The sequence below is a fragment of the Chinchilla lanigera genome, unplaced genomic scaffold, assembly GCF_000276665.1.
Source record: "Chinchilla lanigera isolate Chin_1 unplaced genomic scaffold, ChiLan1.0 scaffold00031, whole genome shotgun sequence".
NCBI lineage: Eukaryota > Metazoa > Chordata > Mammalia > Rodentia > Chinchillidae > Chinchilla > Chinchilla lanigera.
Genome location: NW_004955432.1, coordinates 11136192 through 11158350, shown reverse-complemented (window position 1 = coordinate 11158350; position 22159 = coordinate 11136192). Strand labels below are relative to the sequence as shown.

Here is a 22159-nt window from a genome sequence, read left to right as displayed (position 1 = left end):
CTTCCCAATGCCCATGCTGTTCCCAAGGGTAAGGTTCACAGGGAAGCCCAAGGAGGAGGCAAAGTGAAGGGATTAGCTTTTATAGACTTACAGGTTCACCACGGTTTCCGTGTTTGCCAGCAGGACCCACAGGGCCGTGAGGACCAGGGGCACCTGCAGCACCAGTGGGCCCGATGTTGCCAGGGTAACCGCGCTCTCCCTACCAGAGGCAAAAAGAAGCTTAGCGTGTCTGGCTTATATTTGCACCATTTTAACATAAGAGAGAGATGAAAACGTGTACTGACCTTGTGTCCAGGCTGACCATCACGACCTGGGGGACCATCACTGCCAGGATTGCCCTGTGGAAACACCACGTACATGAAGGTTTTGTTCCGTGGCCATCCCGTGCCCTTATATTGACTACCCTGCCTTCATCATTCCCAGTGAACCCCTTTCAGACTGTTCAAAAGTAGAAGAACTTACTAAGCAAGACATTTTTGGAGATATTTTTAGTAGTTGGGCCCAAGTTTAAACTGTGTTAGAGCTATTCCCCAGTCCAAGTAATTTTTCCTATGGTCTATACAGGGAGGGCATTACTCGCAGATATTATGGAGAAACAGACTATCTAGATCAGAAACTTGAAGCAACAGGACCTCCGTTTGCTACGTGAAGTCACACACAGTGGAACCCTGCTTAGTTTCATTTTACAAACCAAGTTGGACTCACATCACGACCAGCTTCTCCGGGAGCACCGTTGACTCCGGGACTGCCCACGTTACCAGGGGGACCACGGGCCCCAGGAGGGCCTGAAAGGCCCAGAGGACCAGGCTCACCCTAAAGAGGTCAAGAAGATAAAATGACAGTGCTCTTACTGGGCGGAATGCTAACTCACCCTCCCCAAACAAGCCCGGCCAGGAGTTTCTAGTATGACAAGAGGAGGTAAATTGCATGAGTGTGCTAATGGTAAGAAGCATCATTCATGTCCTTTTCGTCTTCCTCCTATCCACTCAGGAGGCCAGTGTTCTGAATGTTGCTCTCTGTGTATGGGAAGCCTAGCTGCATCCAATATACCCCAAGTAAAGTGAATTTATAAAGTTGATAAAGTTTATGGAGATGAGATGACTCCTAGTTGCTGTCACAGAGAAGGTTAAATGAAATGATTCAGAACTTCCAGTGTTTCATTCTTCCTGCAGGATAAATGATGCCAGAATTTCACATTGCAGAGGAGTAAATGCAATTAGAGCTTATATCGTTCTCGGGCTTGCAGAAAGAACAAAAATCATTCTGCATAATGTTATGCTGTGTCTTTATAGTGTGTGTCTAAGTAAGGTGGTATTAAAGCTTCTTAGATAAGTGACATGTGATCTGTATAAAGAAAATGCCATGAATAAAAATCTTAAGTGGAGTTATTCAGTGATCAATCTGTCACACTGAACTGGCAGCTTTTAAAATCTTTTATTATGGTAATGAGAATGTCAAACACTCACCGAAGCACCAGCGATACCTGGCAGACCACGTTCACCTCTAGAGCCGGGGAGACCCAGAATACCAGGAGCACCAAGAAGACCCTGAGGGCCTGGGGTTCCAGGGGGTCCCTAAACAGGAGAAAAAGTGCTGAGTGTCACTGGGAAGGTCCTATTGATGATTCCGGTTAGATTAAGAACTGCGAGAGTAAGCTGTCTTTACAGGGTTTCTGCTGTGAAACACCTTCTGGTAGTGAGACAGATCTTCGGATGTCTTTTCTCTGGTGACCACAATGAGTTTACAACTTGGTGTGTATTCTTTTTTTTCACCTGAGACCAGTGGCACAACATTTTAAAATATGCAGTTGAGACTTATGAGCCATTTGGGAGTGGGGTAGTTTTTCATAGACTCTGCAAGGAAGCACATTTTTAACTTGGCCTCCAAGGTCTGCTAAAGACACTTTTGAGGGCAGCAATCCTACCGGTCAGTGTGTGCTTAAAGGAATCCGTAGCTTACTGAGATTGTTTAATTTACAGTAGCGCAGCCACAGAGTGGGCTTGGGTTCTAATCCTGGAACCGTGGGTGCTTTCAGCAAGGCTGCTGTGGTGAACCGTGAGTTCCTTTGTGGACTGTCATTCCTATTATGTGCTTTTTCAGCATCCACTGAGCCACGACACCTCAGTGTGTGTTGGATTTGCTGTCTCAGCTGAGCTCTACCTGAGAGCTCACAATACTCATCAACAAATACATGCCACTTGAGGATTTGTGCAGGGGCTTTATTTTTTTTAACTCAGCATAAGGTATTAAGAGAAAGAAGTTTGAAATCACTTACAGCAGTACCAGCCTCTCCAGAGGGACCTTTCTCTCCAGCAAAGCCAGGGGGGCCACCTGCACCTGTATCACCAGCTCGACCCACTGGACCTTGGTCACCACGAGGACCTCGGATTCCTTCCTTACCAGCAGGACCAGGGGGACCAGGGGGGCCGGTGATACCCTGTGAAAAAATGTACAATGTTATTTACATCTGTTCATGCTCATAGACCTGGGAGATAGCAGCAGAGGTTCTCTAGAAAAAGATACACCCTGTGAAACAACAAAGCAATACCCTGGCCATTTTGGAGATAGGGTTAGGACATTTTAACGTTGTCATGGAAAGAAGCAACTCCTGCCTCACTTCTTCTGAGAAGGTAACAAAGCAAACAGTTGAGACAGTCTCTTGTGAGTCTCCCTAAGAAGAGGCAGTGCCACACTGCTGGTACTCTGGAACACTGCAATCAGAACTATGTGGAGTTGTAAGAGTGAGTTTTAAGCGAGGAAGAGTTGGATTTTGGAGTACTCTGCTTATTTCTTTTTGAACAAAGCCAACGCTGGCATTTAGTTCATAATTGAAGAATCACATATGCTCTCAACTAGGTTTAATTAAATGCCTACGGGGAATGAAGATTTTTCTGTTACAAATCTGTAAAAGGATTCCAAGAAATCAACATCTTTGCTATTTTTTTCCCTGAAACCTTAACAGGAAGACTTAATCCTTGGTAATTAATTAAATTCTCTGGAGTCTCGACAGGAGAGTCTGAATCAGAATTAAATTAGAGGCCAAACCACCTTTAAATTCAAGAACAATTATACCTTAACAAAAGAGGCAGAATGTTAGCCATAAAGGGTAATTAGATATAGAAATATGTGATATGTGACTAAAACTATTCTTTTTTTAAAATTCTTAATAAAGCACTCATGCCCCCTAAAGGGGACTGACATTTTCATAAATAAAAGCATCTTAAACTGAAGTTATAATACGTAATTTGTGATGGTTTTGCCTTCACGGTTCAGAAAAACTGACTAGAAAAATACCAGCAAATATTAGTGATGTGTTTTCATAGGGAGTTTTCCTTTTTTTACTAATTTTCTACCAGAGGCCAGGTCTTTTGGTAGGAGTAAATGAAGACTTATGTTTCGAGGGATGAACTTACAGATGGTCCAGGGGGACCTGTCCGTCCAGCAGCACCAGGGAAACCAGTCATACCCTAAGAACCAAGCACATAAAATTCCACAGTCAAACCAATGCCAAAGATTTGGATAAGATAAGAATTTGTTCTTTAGAAAATTCTCATGTGACTAGGGATGCACCCAAGAGTAGGTAGTGGGTAGTGGGTAGTGGGTAGTGGGTAGTGGGTAGTGGGTACTGGGTAGTGGGTAGTGGGTAGTAGGTAGTAGGTAGCAGCCTGACATAGGTTATCTTTCAACCAGGACCCTGAAGGATCTCTTTCCTATCAGCTTCCTTATCAGAGGGCCAACATCTACAATATCCACATTTTGCACTAAGGTTTGATGGTCCTTTTTTGAAATGGTAACATGTCAACTGATGGTTGTAAGAGCAAGAACACTGCACATTTTGTCATTAGTACACTGGAGTGTGCATCCCTCCACGACTCTCTCAGCCACCTGGCTGGGCTAGGGAGATGAATGCTGGATAAGCAATGGTGTGTGCAGAGGAGGAACAAGTGACCGGGAGCTCGAATTACCACCAGTGAGTGAGTCAGTGGAAGAGCTCTAGAGGGTCAGGAGACCGCGCTGAACGCAAAGATGAAGGACTTGGCCACCCCAAAGAAGGGGGGCTGTAACAAAAAGATAAAGGGTGCCGAAAAATGTTTTATCCACTTCACAGTTAAACTGCTTGGGGTTAACTTTGATTCCTACCTAGGGAGGTGGCAGTAACATAGACTGTGCTGAGTTTCAGGGGGAATTAACAACCATGTAATGGACTTCAATTCCAATATTGGAATGACGGATCAGAATGGGCTGAATCTCAGATGTCTCCTTATTATAGTTTGAATTTATCAGAGATGTAGAAACTTTCAAGTTGTCCCTAGTAGATTCTGAAGAGGGAAAAGTGATCCAAATCCACTGTAAATACTCACAGGGGGACCTCCATCACCACGACTTCCGGCAGGACCAGGGGGACCATTTGGACCCTAAATGCCAACAAAAAGATGGGGTCAAATCACAAAACACAAAACTCTTATAAATGACACTTCTTTGTTCAGCATCATTCCCGTATCTATTAGAATAAAATTCAGAAATGAAAAAATAGTTGTCTATGTCATATGAAATGTTTTTATTTTAATATTTTAACTCATGGATTCTTGAAGAATAAGATATTTATAAAACTTTTATAAAGTGTAAAGTGGTATGTAAGTGTTAAGTCTGCTTTTTTTTTTAAGAATACCATCTTCAGGGGCTGGGGATTTAGCTCAGCGGCACAGCACCTGCCTGGCAAGCGCAAGGTCATGAGTTCGATTCCCGGTACCAGAAAAAAAACAACAAAAAAAGAATACCATCTTCAATCTAATATATCCCTAGTATATAGTAGGCACTTGGCTGATGAATGTTGAATTTTAAAATATTATGGGTAGCTACAGAGGCTGTGTTGGCCATTAGGGAAATGAACTTACAGATGGGCCTGCAGCTCCGACAGGACCGGTGGGACCAACAACACCATTTTCACCCTTAGGCCCCTTGGTGCCTCTCTCTCCTTTAGCACCAGGTTGACCAGCAGCACCCTGTGGAACATGAACAGTTACCGCTTGGTATTCTGACTCGCTCTACTCACGCTGTTTCAAGATTGAGCTCCATTATGTGATACTCACAGCGGGACCAGCAAATCCATTGGGGCCAGCAGGACCAACTTCACCACGTTCACCCTAGGGGAGAGAATGAGTTTCAAAATATCTTAGCACCTTGAGGTCCATAACACCTAAAAGTTTTGCTGATGTTTTTGTATCCCGATGACCCAGATTTTCACTTACAGGGCTACCCCGAGGACCAGCAGGGCCAGCAGGACCAGCGGCACCAGCTTCACCCTGGGATGGGACCAAAGAGGAGTTTATTAAATGCCCTGCACAGATGCTCCAGGAAGCAAGAAGGAGAACATTGGTAGACAGTGGACTACGGTCAGAGTTTGTAATTGCCGTGAGAGATAACTCATGCACATCTCAGAGTAAAATAAAGTGGATTCTTACTCCACTTAATGTTGTCTTCATTGTAAGGGTCAAAGTGGTATGGGTTGTACACTTGCAAAAACACTATAAATCAGTATCCATACTACTAAGAGGAGGACATTTTAATTTTGAGATGGACGCAGAGCTGATCTATTTGCTGTAATCTTTGCGATACAATAAATAAGTGGGCTGTTTGATGCGAAATGGGCACACTATGTATCTCATTGATTTTTTTTACAATTGAAGGCTTTGGGAAGGCTTAGTGCATTAGGATATTGTTCATGGGCAACAGAGAAAGTCTTTAAAACAAATGATAGGGATTACGGTGTAGATCAGATCACCGGCCCATCTATAAGAAGTGAAAGAGAATCTTAAACACACAGCATGTGTTTCTCGTTACCCTATCAGAACAGCTTGGTTTTTAAACACATGGACTTGATTATAAGCTGTGAAAATGAATTGCAGGGGTTCTTGGAACTAGGGTGGGCAAGAAAGTTTAGATAGTGTTGTCAACTCAGAAAGTTATAACTCAGGGAAGATGCATGCTTACCCGGTCACCTGTGGCTCCAGCTGGACCAGGGGCACCTATAGCACCAGGAGCACCCTAGTACCAAAAAAGAGATGTGTCTTATGAATAACGCTTCATGCCATTAAAAGCAAATCTTGTCATTCCTGACTGCTACACTTTCACAGGAACGGAACGTTTTTAATGCACACTCCAATCAGACATCAAGAAAACCTTTGCTACATTTCAGTTCTAATTACGAAGACTACTAGAAGCCACTTTCAGGAGGAGAGGATTCCAGTAATAAAGGTTATGGAAACATCAAGGGCAGGTTATGAATTTGGGGGATTTGAACTCTCTGCTCTTGTAAAATTCCCTGCAGAGGAGAAAATGAATAACCTTGTTAGGAATTGTTAGAACAGTGTGATTGGAGGCAAAGGCTATTAGCGCTGGACTGCCACGAGTTACCAGCTCCCAGGGAGAGGTGAAAGGAAAAAAGAGGAGAGGTGGTTGGAAAAGCCATGAAGCAGACACCCTAGGCAGGGTAATTATTCCGTACGGTATTATCTTTGGCATCTGTAGGGCATTAACAGCTAATCTTTGGGACTGTTTTTTGATGAAGTCCTAGAACACACGTGGGCATGACTGTAGACCTTGTTAGGGGTTCTGGGGTTTAACACGTAAGAGGATTATTGTTTTCTTTTTAAAGCCTATCATTACTTAAGATAATTGCTTAACATTCTGTTAAACCTAGAGCTTTCGGCTTGTCATTTGCAGCTGGTATATTTGATACTAGCAAAGGTGGAAAATTCAGGATGTGATTTTCAAATTCCTGTTCAATTTTTAGGGGGTACATGTGAAATGATACTGGAGATAGATCCAGGAAGAAATGGAATACTATTTTACTCAACTTGATTCCTTTCTTCTAGCTCTATTTTGGAAACTTCCTCAATTGAAATTGAGTGAAATGTGAAACACAAAAACCCAAGTACACACGAACGTAAAAACAAAATTCTACTTACACGAGCACCATCCCGGCCAGTGTTACCGGGTTCACCTCTGTGTCCAGTTTCACCCTGAAAGTATAAAGCAAGAGTGAGTTTTTATTTTCTGACTAAAGTTTTAAGTCCACATCAATCTGAAGTGCTTTTAGAGAGGATATTATTATACCTTTTGTCATTTAAGATTTTTAGTAATTTCTCATTTTCTTAAGATGTTGAATGAAGGGGAAAAAAAAATCAGAAAAAAAATAGTTGAAGCTCATTTCAGGATTGTGGTTGAACACTTATTTTCTAATGTCCATTCACCCCTCTCGCACACAATCAAGCAAGGTACCAATTCACGTGGACAGAACTGTAAGGCGCCATCACAATGGGCTTCCGTGCCTGATCACTCTTATGGCATAGCTAATGCAGCAGCACGGTTGACAGCTGTTCAGTATAGCTTTTTCCTATTAATTAGGGCAGGATGAGGCATTATTGTTAGTGGCATTAAAATGAGCCTCATGTATTACTCAACACCATCTGTTTCCATGAAATTCCATGGTAGCAAGGAATTTTGCCAGATTAGTGTGAGTTTAGAAGTACAGAGGTGCTAGGTGGCAGAGGGAAATGTGTGTAGATAGATATCAAAATGCTACCAGACTACCTGCCAAGAATTGTGAAAAACTGGGAACCCTTGTGCCAGAGTTCATCAACGGTGTGTACGAAGGTTGTATGCTGAGGGTAGAGGGTACCTTTTCTCCTTTGCCTCCAGGGATGCCAGCAGCACCTCTCTCTCCTGGGAGGCCACCAGGACCAGATGCACCAGCAGTGCCAGGAGCACCAACCACACCGGGTTCACCCTTGAATCAAACACACGTGAAGTCAATTATTTCAGTGGCAAAAGAAGAAAGAATCAAGCCCTTGAAAGATTCCAGTGTAAACATCTAATAACTAGTATTCATGCCTGCTTAGTGACAAAAAGAGAAGCCATTGAAAAGAGGGAGAATGCCCTGCAAGATGTTAGTAATGGTGACTAGAGAGAGGAGAGTAGTGGATGGGGAGGGCTGTGATTCTTCTAAAGCAGCCCCCAATCTCCTTAGTGGAGACTAGCATGGAAGAGAATGGGACAAGGGGAAGAAGAAGGTGAAATGTGTTTGCCCACAAAACTTCCTCAAAGATAAATCTCTTGGTGGAAAGAGAGCCCATCTGCTGGGGAGATGTTTGTGTCTCCTTAAGAGCAGAGATGATACCTTCCATGTTTATATAAAACTGCAACTGTCCACACTTCAGGACTGTTGACTAGCTTCTGAAGCCAAATATTGGTCCCTTTGAAAGGATCATCTCACACAAATGTATTTCCTTTCTTATTTGTTCTCTCCTTCTTACCTTGTTTTCATTTCTACCTTATGATATCCTTCCTCATACTAAAATAGCTTTTGACAGTTTCTCTTTACAGTTTTTAACTTGAAGGTAAGATCAGAAATGAAATGAGTCCCCTTCTTTGACAACCATTGTTTTTTTTTTGGTTTTTCTCTGGTACCAGGAACCGAACTCACGACCTTGCACTTGCCAGGCAGGCGCTTTGCCGCTGAGCTGAATCCCCAGCCCGAGTCCCCTTCTTTGTACTGTGGCTGAAGTGACCTGTTTTTCAGACAGGCATCATTTTCTCCATTTTAAAGCCTAAACCACAGATTCTGCTTTGGAACAAAAGTTTTCAGACTTATGTTTTTGGGGTGAGTGTAGTATCCAGTTAATTTTTCTTATTATAAGTTATTCTATAATTAAAATTTACTTGAAGAAATTTTACTCTCTGGGGGGATGGTAAGAGGGTAAACGTTTGTTCTCTAAACAAAAATAATGTCCAAATGTATAGGATGGTTCTCAGTTCAAACAACAGCAAGAACAATGCGATGGGAAAAGGGTGAAATTTAAACCAATCCATTTCTGTGTATAGAACACTGAGATCCCTGTAATTTCAGTTTTCTTTTGGAGTTATTCAGATCCACTAGAATCAAATTGCTCTGCACTGAAGTGGAAATTGGCACACAACTGAAAGTAAATAAAAACCTGAAAAAATTGTGCTATTTTAAAGGGTCTATTTAATCTAAGACACACTGAGGCATACCGGCAATCTATACAACAGAGTTTTACCTTGTTTCCATCAGGTCCTGGGGGTCCAGAAGGACCTCGGCTTCCAATGGGACCAGAGGGACCGACAGCACCACTCTCGCCTGGGGGACCACGTTCCCCCTGAAAAATAGCAGTTAGATGAAGTCACTTTCAGAGCTACTGCTTTATACACCATAGGTCTAGAATTTTAGTCTTGGTTTGGCCACTTTTCAGGGAGTTAAAAGTATTTTCTTTTGTTCTTAATTTCTCTACTCACAGAATGAAGGGGTGGCATGAAGTAATCTCTAAAATCTCACTTGGTTCTAATGTTCTGGGGCTGCAGTTTCAAAATTTGTTGCTTATAGACTGTGATATTCAACCTTTTCTTGCTTATTAATTATTTATTTCTGGTCTTTTCTGGGATAGGTTTATGTGTCAAAAAAATACATGCTGGGTCTTTGTAACAGTGAAAGGAAATGACTGTAGCATTTTAGTTAAACAGCAATATCAGGTACAAATAAGATTATATTTTTATCTCAGTCTCCTTTTATAAATTCATGCAATAATGATGGAATAGTTATAATATTTAACACACGATATGAGTATGTGTGTATTTGTAATTTATCTATCATCTATTTAAATATCCCCCAGCTTGCATTTAAGAATACTTATTGCACAGGTCTACTCTGCAACTATATCCAAAGAATTTAGAATAACTTGTTTCTATGGTACTATGGTTTTCTGACACTAACATTGGCTTTCCCATGTATATGGTAACTAGCAACATAATGGAATACTTTAGTGGCAAACTGACATTCCAGTTATGCTAATATCCACAAACTAAATGTTTCTTTTCTTTTTTTTGTGACTTCTTCAATGTTTTTTCCCCTTTTTTTCAATTTTTACTTTTTACTAGTATATGTTTATAGTATATAATGATTGCATTTCTTGTGGGGAGTTGGTACATGGACATGACACACTTAATTCTTTTTTCATCCATTTCCCCTCTTGAGCTCCACCCCATCTGTATTTTTCTTTATAGAATTAGACTTGTGAGCTTAGCTTTAGAGCTTAAACATCAAAGTAAGTTAGGAAGGCATTATAATCTCAATAAGGTACTATTTTTCCTTGGCTCAAATTAAGCCACTGTCATAAATATATCATGTCTCTATAAATTGTTAACTGTAACATATATTAGTTCATTTGTGTTTCTTATAACCTTATGGTTATTGAATAGAAAATACGAGCAGCTAAACAAAGTCCATTATGAACTTAGACATCTGCATGGTCTCTGAAGATCATATTTAACTACACAGAAGACGGTTCACAACTTGGTGCAAGGAAGGTCATCAGGGGCTTAGGAGAAAGCACATTGCCAAGATTTTATGAAAGTTAATTAAATAACACTTACTCTTGCACCAGCAGGACCAGGGAGCCCAAATTCACCAGGGAGACCCTAGGCAAAACATGAAAATAGATAAAGTGTGAAATGTATATGTGATTTCTAAATTCACGGAAGAATATGCTGTTGAAGAGGTTCTGAAAGAGGGAAATAAAGCTGCCCGTGCTCCACCTGCAAAGAAGCCTAAATATACAGACTGAGAGGTGCAACAGAATCTTCCGTTGTCTATGGAAAAATACACACAAAGAGAGAATTCAATTGATACCAAAGGTAAATCAATCTTAGAACTTGGTATCAGAAAATGTGGGTTTCCCATTTGGTTTATGGCTTTTAAAAAAGTGACAAAGCAGACCATCTTCTTTGATAATATGAAAAATAATAATGAACACTATCAGACACTGCCTATTTTTAGCTGTATAACAGACTGGCTTCTTAATAGAAATTATCATATTTTGTACATTACTTAGTTAATTGTATACCCAAGTGTATCTCTTTTATTACTGACCAGCTGTCTCTTTAATGTGCCCCGCTGTTGACAAAGGAGATGAGGCCACAGAATGTAACTAAATTGAGGCGCATTCATCACAATTACAGAGAAAATGACTCAGAACTCATGCTCTGATTGTGGATAGCAGTGTCATGTCTGAATGCCAAGAAAAACATTAAAAGCAATTTTTCAGGGTCTAGTTTGATGGGAAATCAGTGCATTTGCGTTTTCACTATGGAGAAGGAAATAATTTGTATTTTAACATGACCAAGAACAAAACAAAAAGTAAGGCTATTACATGAAATATTCATTGATAGATTTTACTTTTATAATGTGGTATTCCACTCAACCCATAAAGCAAAGTAATTTGAACTCAAATAAGTGACTTTGTTCATTCCCTCTCAGCATCAGTGTAAGTAGAACACTATCATTAACACATGAGATAGGAAATTTCCTTTTACATATCGTGATGGTGCTGTCCCAGGGCATTAGGCAGAAGGAAATTCACAAGTTTGGGTGGGTTTCTTTTATCACTCATTTCACTCACCCTTTCTCCTGGTTTGCCAACTTCACCAGTTGGACCTGAAGGGCCAGGCAGACCCTAAAGGAAGAGAAATATAAATCTCAATTTTATGGTTATATTTAGGGAATGTACAAATTCTTGGTGAAGGGAGAATGACCTAAAATCAACATGAGCACTATTAGAAGTTATTAAAGCATTTACTTTGAAAAAAAAAAAATGTACCCTGTGCTTCAGCTGAGAAGCTGTGTTCTATGTGGGAGGGGAGAGGGATACAGGAGCTGGAGGTGGACATTCTGGCCAAAGGCTGTGTTTGTTGACTCACCTGGAAACCTGGAGGACCAGCAGGACCCTGTTCACCTTTGCCACCTTGGACACCCTGAAAGGGACAGGATAGACAGCATAAATAACAACATTTGCGACCCTTGCTGCCTAGCTATTCTAACTTTTGAACAGGAGAGTGGAGATGATTATTTTTTGGGACTGGTCCATTCCGGGGCAGAAAAGCACAGGCGTTAGGGTTAATACTCACCTGGGGTCCAGGAGGTCCCTGAGCACCGTTGTTTCCATCAGGACCGGGAGCACCCTAAAAATGTTGATCAGAAATGCTGATGGTTACCTGCAACCCAGGCAGTTGAAGATAGCTCCGAGCCTCTTTTAAAGTTAGTTTCTCAGTACACACTTCCTTTTTTTTTTTTTTTTAAGCACAAATTAAACCCATCGTGGGTTTTTGCCAATGCCAGAATGCTGCCTATACCTTTCGATATGGTTTAAGGGAACTCCATGGACAAAAAGGCAATATGTAAATGCCATAGGCTATGAATACATACTCAAACCCCTTTAATCACAAGGTGAGTAAAATAAAGACCAAGTGCTTCTGTAAGTATCTTTGACTGGGCATATATTCTGATTTGTTATAGCTCACTGCCTTATATGTGTGCTTAAAAGAAGACATTTATGATGATAAAGGACCCCTGGGGATGCTATCTAGGGAAAAAAAAGAGCAACGGAATAATATCAGATGGCCTTAAGGGATGTGTATTTCTCTGCTAAATTCTATGTGAAGAGGTTGCACAGAAGGGGGTACTTACCCGAGCACCAGCAAGACCAGGATGACCTTTATCACCACTTTTGCCAGGATCACCCTGTAATAAAAATTAAAGACAAAACAAGACAGAAAACAGTCTTACATATTTAATGTCCAATTAGTTATGACAAATTTGAAATTTCTTGCTGATTCCCAGTCCTGGAATTCTATTAGCCAAGGTACAATCCATCATGATGTAGGGCTGATGACAATAAGAGGCCCATTTGTCTCCTGAGGCTTGTGTCTCAGGAGATGGGGTTTTAGCAAGTACGTAGGGTATGTTGGGGAACCTTTACTGTGGTAAGTTGCCCACTGTTTTCCTAGGTTGAAAGGACCCTTCTTCCCCCTTGAGTTATACTGGACTGATAAGCAGGCAATGCTAGTTTTGGCGAAATGTAACAAAAAATTGCTAAAGGGAGGAAGTCTTACAGTGGGGCCTTTGGGTCCAGGGAATCCGATGTTACCAGCTTCTCCTCTTGCACCAGCCGGGCCAATTGGACCAGGCCTGCCATCGATTCCAGGGAGACCCTGAAATCAAAGTATATTGAAAGTTTACTCAGCATTAACATGGTCTCCAGACCTCTGCCGTGGGATGAAGCAGAACAGTTTTCTGAATACACAGATTCTTGCATGAAGTGTCACTAAATCATGAACTCATTTTCCTTTTCTAAATAGAAAGTGGATATATACACAGCCAGTTCAATCTCATATGTATGCAATCCCCCCCCCCATACCCTTGTCACCTGCTTCAATTTTCCCTGCCTTATTTTGCTTTGCCCTTCTTGGCTTCCAGTCCTGTATTCATTTGAAGTCCCTAATTACAACCTATTACTTTGTGTTCCCAGATGATGTAGGTGGCTGATATTTATTTTCAATGTATTCATGTATAAATAAACCACAAAATAGGCTCGATAAGGGTTCAGTAAGTGTCCTTGAACATATAATGGAAAACGAGAAATACTTACCACTGGCCCTTCTTTACCAGCTGGGCCAACATTTCCAGGGGAACCAGGAAGACCCTGTAAAACAAATAAGGATGCTTTCATATCGGCACTTCAACTCACACACTCAAGTCTCAAATTAATTGAAATCTCACAAAAGCATCCCCCGCCCACTCTTTATTTATTTATTTTTTGCCCGGGGAAGTCATTAGGGATATTAGCTGCTAGCCAGGAGGTGTGAAAAGAGATCTGCAAATTTTCCTCTTTTTTTTTTGTGCCTTTCCTTTTATTGAATTTTAGTGCAACAGATCCAGTTACAGATATCACAAGAAACTGTTAAGCAATATGCTATAGAGGCAAAATGTACCACGCTATTTACCTCCTAATAGAGAAACTAATACTTTTAGTAAGCAATTTCCAAAGTGGTATTTTATTGCTATATTTGGTGTCTCTATTACTTGTTTATGGTACAATTACAGTTGATATTCGCCCATAAGAGATAATGGAGCAAAAAATTACTCTATTGCTATGGATTAGAGTGTCTACAGATCTAAAGGTCATTTCCCCATAGCTTGTGTGATGCTGAATACATTACAAGCCTTTGTGATTGCTGGAAAAATGATTTCATTTATGAATCTAATAAACTAATAACGTATAGCCCTGATACATTTCAGGAACACCTTATATAAAACTCACAAATTAAGATAAAAGATTCATGCTGATAGGAGAACCAATTTAATTTGGGTATATTAAAATAAATCTATTCTCCCAAAGAACAGATCAAGCCATTGTATCAAGTAATAAATAGGGAATTTATGAACTAACTAAATACATGAAAAATGTCTATGGAACCTTGATGAAGTTAAATTAAAAAGGCAACTGTCGGCAAGTCTCCTAACAAATTTACTTCAGATGTTTTTATTGTTATCTTCAACGTTAGCCAACCCATTAAAGAAGAAAACATTGCCAAATGTGACTTGGTTAGAATCCATCTGAAACTTACTCGGGGTCCCATGAGACCAGGCTCCCCAGGGCGACCGGCATCTCCACTGGGGCCTCGGACTCCAGCAGGGCCGGTTGCGCCACGGCTACCAGGAGGGCCCTGTGAGAGAGAAAGAGTAGGGAGAAGGATGCTAAAGCCCATGACCCACACAGCAGGAAAAGGGTCAAGTTCCTTCCGGGGATGTGAGGGAGGGACAGCCTACCATGACACCAGCTCTGCCATCAGCTCCAGGAAGACCACGAGATCCAGGAGAGCCCTGCAAGACAAAACATGAAACAGAAGAGGATGAGAGAAAACTTCTGAATGTGACAAGGCAGAGTGTATTAAAACATGGCACAGGTAGAGGCCATGTTCACTCAAATCCCAAGGGAATGTGTAGATGAATACCCTGCCAAAGGAGGGCAATGTTGTTTCCAGACCAATTTTATAACCTACCGAATTGAGTCACTGATTTAAGAAAAACAGATAGAAAGCAGATGCTTCTTTCATTTAGAAAACGCATGTAGTGATTTTGAACAAGCCCCTAGTGAAACGGTGTCACCACTGCCTCTGGTGTGTCAGGGTGTTCGGAGTGCTTAGAACCTACTCTCAGCCCAGGAGGTCCCGGGGGTCCAGCAGATCCAGCTTCACCATTAGAGCCTCTCTTTCCTTCTTCACCACTGGGACCAGGAGGACCTTGGGCTCCAGCAGAGCCCTGTGTAACAAAAAGAAAAAGAGAGGAAAAGTTGAAAAACCGTTATACCCTATGCTGCTCCAGAAACTGGATTGCAAGGACAATAACTCCACAAAATTGTGATTACAGAACTACTTACAGGCTCGCCCTTGTTTCCAGTTTCTCCTTTGGAACCAGCTGGACCAGGATCACCCTAAGATCCAAGACAAAGTGTTGGTCATACAACAAATGTTTGGCAGAATTCTCTGGTGGACAAATCTCTTGGAACATTTATGGGTTAAGGTAAAGAGGACCTTAAGTTCTCCGACAAATGTAGCCCTTTCATACTTAAATGGCCTGCTTAGGAATGGTGTTGGTGGAAGGGCAGGACTGAGGTTGTAGAGCTTTGCCTTATTTATCTTTGCACATGCTCCTGGGCTAGCAGGAGGAGCGTGTCTGTGAGCATGCACGGACAAAATGAACCCCATTCATATATAGATAGTTACAGAGGAAACACAAACTAAAAAAGCTAAGGAAAGAAAAATAGGAAGAACCAACTGTAAGACAGTGATGAAATGATGGTGGAGCTAGTATTCGGGGGCACTCAAAGCCACTGTTTTAACTACTTACAACAAGTCCTCTGGCACCAGTAGCACCGGCAGCACCAGGGGGGCCAGGAATACCTCGGGGACCAGGGAGGCCAGGAGCTCCAGCCACACCAGGAAGACCCTAGGAGGGAACACAGAGCATCTCAAGGTCATGGGCTGTAGAGGCAGCGCTCATTAAACGCCTTTAAACCCAGAGAAGCACATGCTGGCTACCCGGATCTGTACTCACAGCTGCGCCCTTAGAACCAGCAAGGCCATTAGCTCCAGGGTTGCCCTATGCGGAAAAGGAAACGAGAAAGTTAACTGGAATAATTCAGGTCTCTTTGGACCTTAAGCTATTCTTTTCACCCCTTTCCCCAGCATTCTGTTGTGTAAGGTTAATGACCACAGCTACTTACAGGAGGTCCAACAGGGCCAGAAAGACCGGGAAGACCAATTTCACCACGGGGACCCGCAGGGCCAGAAGGACCAGTGTTACCCACGGGCCCAATTTCACCCTAAAAGAGGAAATGACCCAGAGGAATTACACAGCAAATAATGAAAGTGTATGACACCAAGTATTAAGACATTTCTTCAGAATGCAATCATTTTTCCTATCTGGTTTGTCACAAGATTTAGGATTGATTTCTGACATTCCTGGCTTTGTTCCACCATTGTGATTATTATTGCTATCTCCTCTCTACCTCTGTCTCTCTGCGGCTGACACTTGTCCTCAGTCAGTGCTGACTAGTTTGGGAATTTATCCCACAGGAGTCCATGGAATCAACTTCCATGTTGCCAGCTATATCTATACTTCGAGTGTGCAAGGGTAGAGATATGATCTATTTTAAATGTGGAATGAGAAACTGTTCATTCTATATCACATGGGACTAGTTAAAAAAACTTTTCTGTAATTATCTCTCTTTCTGCAAATACAGTTTTGATCTTGCATTTGACAATAAAACATTTATCAGGGTAGGGACAAAGTCACCAGCGTTTTTACCTTGGGACCAGGGGCTCCTGGGAAGCCTGGAGGGCCGGCAGCTCCAATGGGACCCTGAAAATGGTAAGAAATTTCCTCTATGTGAATGAAGACAACAACTACAGAAGAATGAAGTAGCTGAGAATGTCACCATCTTACTGGATACTGACAATGAAAACACGGACAGGTAGCGTGTTGACATTAATGTCTTATCAAAGAAGACATTCAAAGTATCTAAGGCAGGGCTGACTTGACTTTATACTTCAATCCACAGTCCCAAGTCCTTACAAGTAGCCTTACCAATCCTTATAAATCCTTACAATACTTATAAGCAGAAACTTCGAAAGACCTCAGAAAATGAAGTTAAGTGTCTGAAATGATGTCGCTTTATAGATTAGTGAAGAAGGTGGTTCCCACCCATACTCTGAATCCTGTGAAGTCCCCCAGTATGAGAACTTACAGCAGGACCCACAGGACCGACACTGCCATCACTGCCACGGGCGCCCTACACAGGAAAAGAAGGGAAAGAGTCAAGTGGCATATTAACTGGCAGACAGCAGAAGATATTTTAAAAGGATAATAAAGAACAAAAAACGAGATGCTTACAGCTGGTCCAGGGGCACCAACACGTCCTCTCTCACCAGGAAGGCCACGAGCTCCCTGGAATCAGAAATATGTTCATTAAAATCTACAATGCCTGCTTAAAAACTATCACAAGCATCATTTGGTTTGCCCAATTTTCAATGTGTGCAAGAGTCCACTTAAAATAAATAGGTCTTGTTCTGATACCAACCAAAAGGTAGTGGATTTAAATTAAATAGGCACAAGGCTATCAGAAAAATATCAAAGATTACATTGCTGAGGAAGATGGTACTAATTTGCAAAGACATTAAAGAAGTTCCAGCTTGCAAAGAGTGTACACATTTGGATTTCTCTTAAAATAATCAGTACTTACCGCTTGACCTGGAGTTCCATTTTCACCAGGGGCACCGGGCTCACCCTATGTGGGGAAGAAAGATGGAATTCTTGTTCATTACCTAGATGTATCAATTGCTTTCTTCTGATTGGATGGTTTTTTACTCTACCATTTCAATTTAAACTATATATGTATTCTATAACATTTCTTACACATACAGTTTCTTCATTATTACAGACACCCACGTTTTAAAAACTGCTAAAATCTGAGTCTTCATTTAAATATATCAAGTGTCAAGGCACTAGGAAGACGAGGTTATTTGACTGTACCATTTCTCAAATTTCCACTTTCTATTATGGGTATCATTTAGACTAGACTTATATATTAAAGGATGATATTATGAAAACAGATGGCAAATGATAAATTTGCTGTCAGTATAACCATACTTACCCTCTTTAAAGTTATTGTGAGCATTCAATGTTATCAATTTAATAAGTATGCATGAAGGCTTGGAGCCTCATAATATTTCTTAGAGCTGTCATATTTATTTCCAACTCATATTTTTAAGCTTTCCTTCAAAATAATCTGACTTAGGTACAGAAGAAAACAAGGTATCTAAGGCCACATAAGCACCCTGTATTTTTAAGGTTCTAGATGAAGTATATTTGTTGGGGAAAGGCATCGAGCAGGCATCAGGATTTCTAGCCTATGCCCTTCTAAACACTAAATGTGTCACTTTGGACCAGTCACTAGCTCTTGCTAAGCCTCGGTTTCCCTCCTATGCAAAATGAGCGTACCTACAAACTCCTTGCAGCGCTAACATTTTATGATAGTGTGATTAGTAGTCTGAGGTGTTATATGGGGCTCCTGGGAGAATGAGTTTGACCTTATCCATTTGTGAGGCAGCTGGAGAGTGGGAACAGATTCTCCATATTCATGTTCATTTTTGGTCCTGCTAGTATTCATTACTCATTAATTTGTAATTACGTTGGTATTCACTTTAATATCACATTATCTCCTTAATAGGAAAGAGAACATTTGATAGTTGAAAACACTGTCAGAGAAGAGCCTAGCCAAGAGATAACACACTTCTGAGACTTTAATTACCTAATTAAAATTTTTTTGAGTGTGCACAGATAAATCATAGCAAAGAGGTTGAAAAGTACGTTGTGACATGAATGTACCCATCTAATTAGTGTATGGCAAAGGAGAATTTACTGTTTAAAATAACAAAGTGTCCCAGTATGTTTGTATGTTTATTTACTTCTATTTTGGCTGCAGAGATTGACTAAAATGATGGGAGGAGGAAAGGAATGGAAATGGGAAATTAGTGATATTATTTGTGTCTCAATTGTTTAACAGACTTTACATGAAGTAAGTATTAATAATTAGCCTTTTTGTCAAAGGATCCCATAGTCCCCTCATGGAGGGATTTAAAATATGGAAGAGCAAACAGGATACTTTTTAGAATATGAATGATATTCAATAAAAATATGCTTTTTGGTGGTGGTGGTGGGGAATTTAGTCAATTACTGACAATACCTCTAGCAGCACTTACCTTCACGCCTGGAGCGCCAGCCTGTCCCTTCAATCCATCCATACCGTTGTGTCCCTGGAAAACAATCCTTACTATTAAAATGCTGATCCAAATCTTCTACCTTGGCAATTACCATCTCCTGGGTGAAGCTTGTGCCCATTTCCGTAGAATGGAGATTAAGGCTCTACATAGAGACTAAGGTTTTAGGTCTAGGTGAGCTGTACACACTGACCCTGCTAAGCCACCTACCCATGCTCTCGAGGAAGGGAGGACTAGATGCTTTTTCACACCCCTGCTGTAGTTAATATTTTATGATTTTCAGATGTTATCAATACTCAGACATAATATGTATTCTGTACAATTTCTCGGTAGCTATCCTGTTTCTTGGTAGCTGTGAACTGATTGAAAAACTCACTCTACTTTTGGTCTTACTCTTAAATTTTCCCTCCCCTTTGGCAAGCTCCAGGAATGTGGAAGCCGGGATGTGCTACCCAGGGACTAGGTACAGTGGAGTTATTTTCAGAAAAGTAATCAACATTTTCTGTCAACTGGGTAAAGAATGTGCTTACCCTAGGGCCTTTGAAGCCAGGAAGTCCAGGAGTTCCAGGGAATCCACGAGCACCCTTAGAAAGAAATTCAGAAGAAGGTGAGTGCTTTTCGTCATAAAAGGACAAGGATTCGCTTTCCTTCTGAAGTAACTCTTCTCATCAAAGTTCAGGTTTAGAATCAAAGGCTAACATGTTTTAAAGCTCAGAGTCACAAATTAATTGCACTAATGTGAATATCCAAGACTATGATATTTGTAGAATACACAGTTTAGCTGCCTGCAGTATATGTGGTATCACTAATTCACGTTATTTGCAGTAATAAAAGTACATGCATTACGTCCTAGGTTCCTTGGTCAGATGCCTTAATAACTGTGACAAGGGTGAATGACGTCCATGTGTCATTTAGATGAATGTTTGATTTAGCAATTAAATCTAAGAAGCTTCTACTGTTTGGGTCGCATACTATTATAAAAAGCCTCACCTGTGGCCCAACAACGCCTCTCTCACCAGGCCGTCCAGGTTTTCCGGGGTGACCCTAAAACATGAAAACATCGTCGGGTCAGACTTGACTTGGGAAACCATCAGGCAAAAGTGGAGGTATCTTGTTTTCACAACAGAAGAGAAAGGTATCGCATGAAAAGTATGGATCCAAACACAGATTTAATTAATAATCGCATTTCCCTAAACACAAGCAAGTTAATTAATATTTCATTAAAAATAATGCTTCCCATATGGGGAGAGTTATGTCAGGCATTCTCAGCTTTGGCAGAACACTTAATTTGCATCTAGAAATTCTTGTCAAGGCAGGAACGTGGAAATGGTGCTTTGGAAGAGCTTAAGAGTAAATACTTACATCTTCACCAGCCTTGCCAGGAGGGCCAGCTGGACCACGGGAACCTGCAGGACCCTGAGAAAAAGCAATGTGAGTCATTTGGCAAAGGCTGTCTTCATAAACTTCTTGAACAAATGTTGATCTCAAAGGGAGAAAACTGTACTCACAGTTTGACCGGGCTCACCAGGCTCACCAGCAGGTCCTTGGAAACCTTGAGGTCCCTAAGAGAGACGGGGAGGGAAAAAGTTGCATTCCAAGCCTTCCTTTTTAGTCCTCTCTCTTTTTACATAAGAGAAATGACACGCCTTGCCTACTTACAGGGGCACCAACAGCACCAGGAGGTCCTCTCGGTCCCATTAAACCCTGTAAAGAGGACAGATATGATTAACACTGATACTTGTCATGCGTTTGGTTAGGGTAAAATGAGTTGGTTTGGGTTAGATAAATTAGTTTAGGTAAGCTGAAGTTAGATAAGACACTGCCAGGAATAGACATTCTGTGCTGGACAGATTTATCTTGCTTTTATTTCACAGTTTTTGTCCCCCTTGAGGAAGAAGCATCTAAGACCCCAAGTTCCCCCCACCATTTCTCTCCCTTGGTTTTTCCTTCTTTTCTAGCCCAGATCAGTAGACCTCAATGAGAACTATGTGGGATTGTCAGAGTTCCCTTAAAGTTGTGCACAGTTGTCCACATTGAGATTGTTCTAATGCAATGAAATTGATCTGTTGCCACGGAAGTTCAGAATACACAGTTGGCTTCGGTGTCGCTCACAAAGAATTCCATTTGGATTCCTTCGATCATATGTCATCTCCCTGTGCCATACTTAGCTAAGAAATTGATATCTTTATTGCCACAAGGGTCACAAATTGAAAAAGATCAAAAGTCCTTCTTAATGATTGGAGATGGAAGCTTGCTAGAACCTTATAGCTCCTTTAAGGGCTGTTGATGACTGATAAAAATGTCAAACCAAAGTGGATTTAATGAGGGCTGAAGGCAAAATAAAACGTTACTGAAACAGCCTACTGAAGAGTCCACATATGGTATTATTGAAAATACAGCCCAAATGACAGCAGATTATTTTCCCTTTTGTTCTTTATTTTGAAACACAAATGTAAGAAACAGAAGGCTACTAGTTTGCAAGCTGAATACACATTTTGCTGTTTCCAGTAGTGATACCTAAGTAAGCTAGTCTGTAGGGCCCATTGTTTATAATGCTGAAAATATTTCACATACATGTCCTGAGTAATTTGTTCATGGCGCATCTGTAGACATGACTATGTCCCCGTGTAAATGCCTATACTGAAACACTATGGATTTTATTTCAAATGCCCATCATGCTAATCACAGGAATTATTTCTACTGTTTTGGAAATTGCTTTGACATTCAAAGAAGCTGTTGATTTTCCAGAAACATATTTTTAGGTATACAGTAAAAATAATTGTCTTTGACATCATGAATTTTTAATTACGTTTATTCATTTGCCATGCACTTGAGAGCGTTTTATTTACATTAAAGGTAGTTTATTTTGTGGGAGCTGTGAGATGAACTATGATTGCTTATTAATTCAGAAAAGAACCCTAGGGGTTTTAGATTTATTGATTTTCCAACTTGTAAAACTATTTTAATA

General features: G+C 40.9%; 1 protein-coding gene across 1 annotated transcript in view; it reads right to left on the bottom strand.

Moving 5' to 3' along the window:
• Positions 1-22159, bottom strand: part of Col1a2 (collagen, type I, alpha 2) — a 36185-nt gene that overhangs the window by 5795 nt on the left and 8231 nt on the right. Inside the window, exons 7-44 of the mRNA XM_005388041.2 lie at positions 20851-20895; positions 20700-20753; positions 20554-20607; positions 20182-20235; positions 19722-19775; positions 19174-19227; positions 17655-17699; positions 17306-17359; positions 17160-17204; positions 16721-16774; positions 16137-16235; positions 15968-16012; positions 15761-15859; positions 15291-15344; positions 15065-15172; positions 14681-14734; positions 14479-14577; positions 13500-13553; positions 12964-13062; positions 12539-12592; positions 11980-12033; positions 11773-11826; positions 11475-11528; positions 10450-10494; positions 9081-9179; positions 7682-7789; positions 6969-7022; positions 5992-6045; positions 5250-5303; positions 5091-5144; positions 4896-5003; positions 4362-4415; positions 3414-3467; positions 2276-2437; positions 1467-1574; positions 706-813; positions 285-338; positions 92-199 (exon numbers count right to left, since the gene is read on the bottom strand). Coding sequence (XP_005388098.1) covers positions 92-199; positions 285-338; positions 706-813; positions 1467-1574; positions 2276-2437; positions 3414-3467; positions 4362-4415; positions 4896-5003; positions 5091-5144; positions 5250-5303; positions 5992-6045; positions 6969-7022; positions 7682-7789; positions 9081-9179; positions 10450-10494; positions 11475-11528; positions 11773-11826; positions 11980-12033; positions 12539-12592; positions 12964-13062; positions 13500-13553; positions 14479-14577; positions 14681-14734; positions 15065-15172; positions 15291-15344; positions 15761-15859; positions 15968-16012; positions 16137-16235; positions 16721-16774; positions 17160-17204; positions 17306-17359; positions 17655-17699; positions 19174-19227; positions 19722-19775; positions 20182-20235; positions 20554-20607; positions 20700-20753; positions 20851-20895 — 2664 coding nt within the window. The remainder of the gene's footprint in view (positions 1-91; positions 200-284; positions 339-705; positions 814-1466; positions 1575-2275; positions 2438-3413; positions 3468-4361; positions 4416-4895; positions 5004-5090; positions 5145-5249; positions 5304-5991; positions 6046-6968; positions 7023-7681; positions 7790-9080; positions 9180-10449; positions 10495-11474; positions 11529-11772; positions 11827-11979; positions 12034-12538; positions 12593-12963; positions 13063-13499; positions 13554-14478; positions 14578-14680; positions 14735-15064; positions 15173-15290; positions 15345-15760; positions 15860-15967; positions 16013-16136; positions 16236-16720; positions 16775-17159; positions 17205-17305; positions 17360-17654; positions 17700-19173; positions 19228-19721; positions 19776-20181; positions 20236-20553; positions 20608-20699; positions 20754-20850; positions 20896-22159) is intronic.